The sequence below is a fragment of the Microtus ochrogaster genome, unplaced genomic scaffold (genome assembly GCF_000317375.1).
Source record: "Microtus ochrogaster isolate Prairie Vole_2 unplaced genomic scaffold, MicOch1.0 UNK129, whole genome shotgun sequence".
NCBI classification, from domain to species: Eukaryota; Metazoa; Chordata; class Mammalia; order Rodentia; family Cricetidae; genus Microtus; species Microtus ochrogaster.
In genome coordinates this window covers 176071-184916 of record NW_004949227.1, presented here as the reverse complement: position 1 = coordinate 184916, position 8846 = coordinate 176071, and the positions used below count along the sequence as shown (strand labels likewise).

The 8846-nt window shown below is 49.1% G+C and overlaps 2 protein-coding genes across 7 annotated transcripts in view; one reads left to right on the top strand and one right to left on the bottom strand.

Moving 5' to 3' along the window:
• Nucleotides 1–3459, bottom strand: part of Idh3g (isocitrate dehydrogenase 3 (NAD(+)) gamma) — an 8995-nt gene extending 5536 nt beyond the window's left edge. Inside the window, exon 1 of one of the 2 annotated variants that reach the window (XM_005371803.3) lies at nucleotides 3272–3459. In XM_005371803.3, coding sequence (XP_005371860.1) covers nucleotides 3272–3352 — 81 coding nt within the window. In that variant the 5' untranslated portion in view covers nucleotides 3353–3459. The remainder of the gene's footprint in view (nucleotides 1–3271) is intronic. The other variant, XM_005371802.3, reaches the window with a different exon arrangement.
• A 48-nt stretch (nucleotides 3460–3507) lies between these two features.
• Nucleotides 3508–7158, top strand: Ssr4 (signal sequence receptor subunit 4). Of its 5 annotated transcripts, none has more exons than XM_005371805.3 (6): nucleotides 3508–3796; nucleotides 5161–5279; nucleotides 6095–6169; nucleotides 6327–6416; nucleotides 6623–6688; nucleotides 6901–7158. In XM_005371805.3, the coding sequence occupies exons 1-6, from the start codon at nucleotides 3730–3732 to the stop codon at nucleotides 7003–7005; spliced, it is 522 nt and encodes a 173-aa protein (XP_005371862.1). In that variant the 5' UTR covers nucleotides 3508–3729; the 3' UTR covers nucleotides 7006–7158. The 5 variants fall into 5 exon arrangements, with proteins under 5 accessions (XP_005371862.1, XP_005371861.1, XP_026634143.1 ...); XM_005371804.3 differs by having other exon boundaries at nucleotides 3604–3796; nucleotides 5164–5279; XM_026778342.1 differs by having other exon boundaries at nucleotides 3617–3796; nucleotides 6609–6688; nucleotides 6901–6949.
• Nucleotides 7159–8846: the final 1688 nt, after the last annotated feature.

The window sequence follows — 8846 nt, the reverse complement described above, 5'->3', positions numbered from 1 at the left end:
AACTGTATGTCCCCATCCCACTTGTGTATTGGCTTTGGATTCTCTTTTGGTCAATTACTGCTACATGTGCACGGAAAAAGACTGATAAACTTGAAATGTTGCAAAAGAATACTCTCAATAAGTCAGCAACTCTGAGCAATAATTTCATTAGGTCTTTCCTCATTTTTCCTTATTACAAAGCCAGTACACAGCCACTATAATAAATGCAAATGGGTAAGGAAGTAAGGAAGATATAGCACACCACTGCCCTGGGATAAGCACTGTCACCTGTAGGGAATGGTCCTTCAGAATAGACATAAAAAAATACTTAGAAACCACAGCCATTTCTGGAAAGACTGTTAGCAGATACCAATCTCTAGTATGGCTATCACAAGGAACTGCAAGCAGTTTTATGGTGCATCCTGGATGGATTATGAATGTCCCCAATCTCATGACTGGGAAGCAGCTATGTTTGGCCATGCTGGTGACACTCTGATAGCTTCAGGAAAAAAAAAAGCCATTTGGGCCAAATGGGCTAGGTGCTAAGAAGTAACCCACTGTCCTGGAGGGAGAGGCTGCATCCTCAGCTCCACAGAAAAGCTTAACTCTCCTTCTTGCTGTGCCTCACTCACTTAGAAATACTCAAGGAGGCACTGGCATGGTACAGCTAAATTCTTCCCTGTAAACTGATGATTTTCTGCCACTTACCCACCAGACAGTAGCAGAACGGTCTAACCAATAGCAGAGACATAGCCATTTTCTAAAGAGCATTGCCTTCTTTCCAGAAGAACAGAAGGCTCAGGTAGACTCTGACCCTCCTTCTCTGGGTTCTCCTAGCCCACAGTTACAAGAGGCCCAGGAACCATGGCACTAGCAAAGCAGGAATGCCACTCAATGGCCCAAGCCAAGAACTAGGAAGGTTGACTGCTAGGGCCAGAGCCCCAAAGGTCCCTCGCTACATATGCAGCCATAGGCATACTTGGAACTTCTATGTTTTCTTTCTAGTACTTGTCAACATCCGATTCATCTTGTCTGCAGGTTCTCCATGCCTTCTATCAGAAGGTAGTATAGATAGCCCTTCCTCCTGGGAGCCTTCCCTGGGCTATTAAGTTCTACTTATACCTTACCCCTACCCATCTAAGAAACATAACTCTACCTGATTATCACCTCCCTGCTCTCTTTCTAACCTCTGAGAACAGAGCACATGTTTGTCTGACCCCCCCCCCTCCTGTCATTCCAAAACCATGCACAGTGCCTGGCCCAGTGCTTGGATGACAAGGACCATTTCCTAAGTGAATAAGAACGTCAGAAAACGAAGAAACAGATGGAGACCAAGGATATCTAGTAAATCTGCCATCTGCTACTCGTGAAATGGCTGTGTGTCTTTATCAAAATCCATGGAATAGGAGCTGGAGAGATGGCTCAGAGGTTAAGAGCACTGGTTGCTCTACCAGAGGTCCTGAGTTCAATTCCCAGCAACCACATGGAGGCTCATGACCATGTATAATGAGATCTGGTGCCCTCTTCTGGCCTGCAGGTATACATGCAGCACAGCAGAACACTGTAAACAAAATAAATAAATAAATAAATAAATAAATAAATAAATAAATAAATAAATGTTTTAAAAAAAAACCATGGAATAGCAGTCAGGCATGGCAGCACACACCTGTAGTCCTAGCACCTAGGAGGTGAGGCAGGAGGACTGGAAAAATTCAAGATCATTCTCATATACATAACAATTTCAAGGCTAGCCTGGGTTACATGAACTCTGCTTCAAAAAAACAAAAAGAGGGGCAATTGGTCAACCCATGGAATGGAGGCACCAATTTCATTTAACTGCTGGAAAGTCTAATCAAGAGGAGGTATACAAGCTGTTCACAAGCCCCAGCAGGATGGAGCTGAGCTAAAGTACACCGACCCTCACTTTACTAGCTTTTCAGTCAGAGAGTTAGTTCAAAGTTAGTGTCCTTGGGAGCTGCAAGGCTGACCACAGTAACTCCCAGCAGTGAATTCCTCCTGGGCTTCAGCTGTGACAATGAGCCAGCCTGCTAAGGGCCTGCACCAGGTGTGTGGCTCACAGTCTCGGCAGCCCTGTTCACAGAAGGCAACAGCACTGTTAGTGCTAAACCTGTCCCACAGTTGCTGCCTGTGCCAGATGTGACAACGGCCTTTGTTCCAGTCCCAGAAAAGTCCCCAAACACAAATCCTTGATCTTGCTCTATACAGATGTGAGTAGTTTCTTTTAGGGGATTACAAAGCTCTCCCTCATAAACCCAGTTTGTCCAATCAAAGTTGCCCAATATGAGGCAGGTTGAGGAGTTGAAGTCCACATTTTAAATAGAATTTCATAAAGCATATGCAACTCCCTCCCCCAGAGAACTGAGGGGAGAAACATAGTAAGTAAAAGAGGCTGCAGGCAACATTGAGTTCTGGAAGTTAAGAGTTGTCAAATGCTTTGAGATTGTGAAGTCCTCTTTCCCCACTGGACAGAAAGGAAACTGGAGCTCAGAGAGAGAAGAGAATTGGCTTAAGGCCATGCTCTGGGTCAGTGGGGGAACATGGTCTGGAGGTCAGAGCTCTAATTCCCCAGAGCTAGTTGTTGGTTGGCTGGTGCTAAGCCGTGCTAACCAAAAGCTAAACGGGCTAACCAAGACTCCCAAAAAGAAAGTTGAGGAAGCAAAGGCCCAGCGGCTTCCAGTCTCAGAACCCTGGTTCAGTCTCATTACAGGGGCTTGGGTTTGCTTGTTGGCCTTTTCGCTAGAATCAAGTGTCAAGCCGCTTGAGAGGCAGGGGGTCTGGCGCTGTAAGAAGGATCAAGAGTCATTCGTAAAGGCTGAGTCTCCACCTCCAATAGGACTGGTGACAAAGCAGTCTAAGAGAGGGAAACCCAGGGAGGAATTGACTCTGGGAACCAGACAACAACGCAAGTGGAAAGGGCGAGGCGGGCGAGAACACGTGACCTCTTCAAAAGGGCTTCCACAAGGACACCAGGGAGGAGACACTCAGCCACAGCGACCCACCTTTCCAGCTCTTCCGGAGCCCCTGTCACAAGCCACAGACCACCCCCTCCCTAGAGGAGCCAGACCAGAGCCAACTTCGGCCATCCTCCTCACTGACAGCAGATGTGACCAATGAACCCCAGCGTGCAGCCCTCTCCCCGCCCCTCCTAAGGTCCGCACAGCCAATTGCACTCCAGGTCACTCAAAGAGCCGCTACCCCACTCCTGGTCTCAATGGGGTGTGAAGTCCCCCAGTGAGCGCTGCAACTGTCCCACCACCCATTCACCACTCACCTCCCAAGGACGGCAGAGGAGAGCTGGCCTGAACACTGCCTTTGCAGCACCGCCAGCAGCTATCGCCACCTTCAGCGCCATGACGAAAAGTGAGGACCTCTACAGGTCAAAACGTTAAGACACCGTTCTCGCGAGAATTCAGCCAGTGAAAGGTCCGGGGTGCAGGATAAGAAAAGCCAGCACTACGCACGCGCACGGTTTCATGGGTTCCTACGCCCCCTTCCGGTGCCTGGAGCACTGTTGCCGCCATCTTGTTGGGGAGAAAAGGAGGGAAGTGCCACCGGTTGAGACTCTGGTCAGGGAAGCGGACACGTCAGTGCCGCCAGCAACGTCACCAGGCCCGGCCCAGCCCGACTGTGCACGATTGGGTGTTGAGATCGCTTACGCGTCGCGCTTCCTCGTCTGCTCCGCATGTTCAGGGCGGCTTGCTCTCTTTTCCCTTCAGCAGAGAAGAGGCGATGGCGGCAATGGCATCTTTCGGCGCCCTGGCGCTACTCCTGCTGTCCAGCTTATCTTGCTGCTCAGGTAGCGGCCTGACCGGACCTTATTTTGGGCGAACCTCTGTCCCGTAGCAGGTGGTGTTGGGGGAGGAAGGGTGCGCGCGAGGCTGGGGTCTGGCCCTTCCTGGGGCTCTTCGCTGCTGGGATCTAACCCCGCGGGTATCGTGTTGTGGCGAGCGAAGCACCACATACACGTTTACCTGCCGGCCAGGCGGCTGGAAGAGCAAATCCTTCCATGTCTGCTTTTGGGAGTACCCCAAAGGCGCACCATGCTCCGGCCATCAGTTCCAGCCGGGAAGGTGATATGTCTTTGATTCCTGTTTCAGAAGGTAGTTGCACAAGAACAGTGCTTATCAGCACCTGGCAATAACCTGTGTGAGAAGTAGTGCTGGCAGAGAGGAACCAGTACCGTGTAGGCCAGGCTAAGAGAGGAAGCAAGGACACTCCAGGCAGAGGAGCAGAGTAAGTGCTGGAGGCAAGTTAGAGAGGGAGCCAAAGAAGTGAACAAGGGCTTTTAGTGCCAGAGCCTCGACTTTCCATGAGGCCCTGGTATATCCTTCCCAAGGTTCATAGCAGAATTGAGCAGTGCACAGATCCATTGATAACTCCCTGTGGTGGGGTTGAGCTCAACCTGGAGTCCAGACGCGTGTTTTGGAACTTGTTAGAGGACCGCCTCAAAGAGACAAACCTGGCTGTAAAACCTGTTAGGGGCTCCACAATGTCCACAGGAAAAAGGCCCAGCTTAGCAGGGTACAGAAGGGTTCCAAGACACAGAGAACAGTTGGATGAGGACTTTCCCAGTTAGTGTTTACTTAATACCCTGTGACATAATAACCTTATTTTTTTTCCTGTGACCACATTTCTTTAGACGTGTTTAGTTACAGGAACAGGTTGATGTTTGGGTCCAGAGTTTACTTCTCTCTGGAAACACTAGGACCATTCTTGGCATTGTCTAGAGACCCTTCTTTGAAAGTCCTGTGTGTTGCCAGTACTTCACTTAGTGTCTACAGAATGCTTTCAGTACATGAGGCTATCTTGGTTTACTGGGCTTCTGGGGTGCTTCAGGCCCAGGTGAGCTCCTTTGTGGCCTCCCTGACCTGGACTCAGGTACTAATTCAATAAACCAGACCCCTCAAATACACTCCTGCTCCTTCCATGTTTTTACCTCTGCAGACTCTTCCCTACCCCATCCTGACCTGTTTCAACATCTCTCACTGGTCTCTTCCATTATACTTAAGACCGAGTACTAGAATCCACCTCCCAGACCTCCCTGTCAGCAACAGAAGGACTTGTGTGTCCTCAGTTCACCAAGTCTGAGAGGCAGAGCCAGGGTAAACTCTTTTGCCTTTTGCCTGGAACACACAAATTGGCTTTGCCTCTTCCCCACAGCAGAAGCCTGCCTGGAGCCCCAGATCACCCCTTCTTACTATACAACCTCAGATGCCGTCATTTCTACAGAGACCGTATTCATCGTGGAGATCTCACTGACTTGCAAGAACAGGGTCCAGGTAAGACAGTAGGACTCAGCAGAGAGGGTGCAGGGGAAGAGATAAGGGTGGCAGTGCTCTTCACTGGCAGTTGACAGTGACCCGAGGATCCTATCAACAGGGAGAATAAGGATTCCAATTCACAGGGTGCAGGAGAGATGAGGGCACAGCAAGGCCAGATCCTAGCAAGTACTTCAAGAGCATTTTCCTGACCTGATTGGTATGCTTTGCCTCCATGCAGTAATGTGGGTAGATACCCCACTGTTTCCTGGATGAATGTCTGGAACGGAAGAAAGAACTAGTGTCAGGCCCTATGACCCTTCATCTTCTTTCTGGTTGCAGTTTGCCTGCGTGTGTGTCTGGATGGATATTCTCTAAGTTTAAAATTGGAAACCCCAGCCTGAGCCCCTGATCTGCTCTTTCAAAATCTAAAAGAAATTGGACCTTTTTTTGGAGGGAGGGTCAATACTCTATGGTTAAATACCTCGTTTGGCATGAAACAAGGCCATTTTTATCATCCTACTTGTGTATACAGCTAATAGACTTGCTGTGGGTTAGGTTAAGCTGGTCATAGGGAAGATCTTGCTCTACTCACCTCTAGTGAAACAGGAAGGAAGATGGTGACAGTATCCATGGGTATGACCTAGCATGGCTATGGGCTGTGGAAGGCATTTGCCTTGGGTCTTCTATAGCAACCCCTACCAATATAGCCCTTCAACTGGACTACTCTTCCTAGTCATGGTACTGCTTTGAGCAGCATAATGGGGGTTCTGTGTGTGTCCAAAGAAGGAAAATGTGACTCTTGCTTTATTGTCCTCACTCCTTCCCCAATCCAGAACATGGCTCTTTATGCTGACGTTAGTGGAAAACAGTTTCCTGTAACCCGGGGCCAGGATGTGGGCCGATATCAGGTAAGGGCTACTGAATCCAGGGTTGTTGGGGAAATGGCTCAAAGCAGGGTTAGAGATCAAAGACTCAAGCACCTGCTCATAATGGTGCTGTGCCCGCACTAGCAGAGTAGCCCTTCATGTGTCTGCTATGTCCACCCTTTGCCAAATACCCAACAAGGTTTCATGGAGCCTGGAGCACAAGAGCGCCCACGCAGGCACTTATGAGGTCAGATTCTTCGATGAAGAGTCCTACAGCCTCCTAAGGAAGGCAAGTGTCATCTGGGAACTGCATGCCCCATTTCTGTAGCCCTGTCATCCTGATCGCTATGTACTGCCCTTCTGCACCATCAGCAGTCTAGCTTACACGGAGCAGGAGCCTTCTTCCTGCTCCTGCTTCTTCATTTGTCTCTTGCTCATTTCTCCCTTAACTGGAAGCCTGTCCAGCACCTTTTGACCCCAGCACCTCCCTTACAGGCTCAGAGAAATAATGAGGACGTTTCCATCATCCCACCCCTGTTTACAGTCAGTGTGGATCATCGGGTAAGTGGCTTTGTCTTGGGAGCAGAGAACACAGGGCACACTTCATTTATTCATTGGGGGGGGGGCAGGGTGAGTTTAAGGGAAAGCTACCATCTGCTGCAGCCCAAGTTTTGGGCTATCACTGCTCTCTGTTCTGAGAACAAGTGACTAAGAGTGGCTGGTCTACTCTCCTGTCACTCACCTGATGTAATTTTGATCTTTTTCTTATATAGGGCACCTGGAATGGGCCTTGGGTCTCCACGGAAGTGCTGGCTGCAGTGATTGGCATAGTGATCTACTACCTAGCCTTCAGTGCAAAGAGCCACATCCAGGCCTGAGGGCAGCATCCTCGGCCTTCTATTGCTTCTTTTAATAAACAGTTGCTATCTGTCATGAGTACATTTAAGACACGGGACTCCTGTGTCTTTGGGGAGGGCTGGGAATCCAGCTGCCCTTGTCTGCCTGGACAGTAGCGATACTGAATGGATAATTTACTTTCCCTGGTGTCCTGTTTTCTTTCATTGTTCTGATTGCCAAAATGGCTTAGGCTTTCTCTTTTCTAGTATGAGGCCTCTTTAGAAAAGACCATCTTTCCAGCCAGGCAGTGGTGGCACACACCTTTAATCTCAGTACTTGGGAAGCAGGGGCAGGTGGATCTCAGAGTTTGTGGCCATCCTGGTTTACAGAGCAAATTCAAGGATAGCCAGGGATACAGAGAAGCCCTGTCATTACTAAAGAAAAAAAAAAGCCCATCTGTCTTGACCTCACCAGTCCCCAGGGCAGAGCTGGGTGTCCACCTGGCTTCTTGTCAGGAAGTCTTCCCATGGTCAGCCTATGGTAGGCAGGACCCTGGGACTCTTTAGGATTGCTTTGGGCTGGAGGGCTCCTTTAACTGCACATGTGGTTGGGAATGACACCTTTACATGCAGAGAAGGCAGGGGCCTTTTGTAGTCTCCCCCAAATTCAGCAGTTAAAACTTATAATCAGCCTCATCTTTGTGGTAGCTCCTATGTTGGAAATGGTCATAAGCTATATGTAAGTGCTTTTGTGCTTTGCTTGCGTAGCAGCTAAAATTGTTGTGTGTAGCTGCCCTAAACACTACATCCTAATCCTAACCAGCCCATGATGCTGCTCACATCCAATATACTGCTTGATCTTTGAAGCTCAGACTCTTACACCTCCATTAGTATGTTCTTTCTCTAGTGAGGCCTCTGCTATGAGCATGTAAGGCCTGAAAGACAAAGGCCAGGAACTCCTGCTTGTACTCCTCCATGTTCTCTTTGCCAAGGTTTCAGGAAAAGCTTGAGTAGTGTTCCTTAGTACTAGGGAAAGTTGGTTGGGGGGGAAGAAGCTGGATACCAAATCCCAAGTTAATCTACCCCGCTGTATGGCTAAAGCCACTTTTCTAGTGCTATCTAGTCTCCAGAGTAGGTCATTGGAACAGTTGGCCACACCCTAGGGGATCCTTGTTTAACCTCTGGAAGGGTTGGGTTGTGGGAGATGTCATAGACTGTGTAAGTTAGGCTTACTCAGGCTCATCCAAGCTAAGGGGTCTGCCATGCCCAGTTCTTGGACAATAGTAGGTGAGCAGTAAAGGCCAAAGGTGGGAGCAATAGCTTCTCTTGGCTGCTGAAGTACAAATGACAAGTCACCTATGTTCTGGCTGATCAGTAGTGAGGAAGTAGCAACAGCTATTGGCCAATTAGTTGCTTTCTGGTTCTGGCTCCACCATCTGGCCAGATGGCAATGCTAGCTAAATGTGAAGTTGATGTTGCAAGCTTTCAGTAACAGTGTTGCCAGCCAAGGCAGCATAAGCTTCGGAACAGTATCAGCCCACATTCTGGTCCTAAGATCCCCACAGCCAGAGAACAATAGGATTATTCCAGACTTCACAGTAGCTGGAGGAATGCCCAAGGAATACTTGAGCTTGGTCTCCACTAGGAAAGGGTAGGAAGCTGGAGACGCCCCTCAAAGCAACCGAAGAAATATCTGGTCCTCTGTTCTCCCATTCCCACCACTGCCTACAAGCCTCCTCTTTCTTCTCCCTACTCACCAGCAAGGCTGCTATGTACAGTTCCACCCAGAGTGGTTGAATGGCAGGGAGGTGAGGCTGTGTCCTTGTGACCCAGCCTTCTCAGCAAAAGGGCTCAGCTTCTGGGAATGGATCCTCAAATTTCCC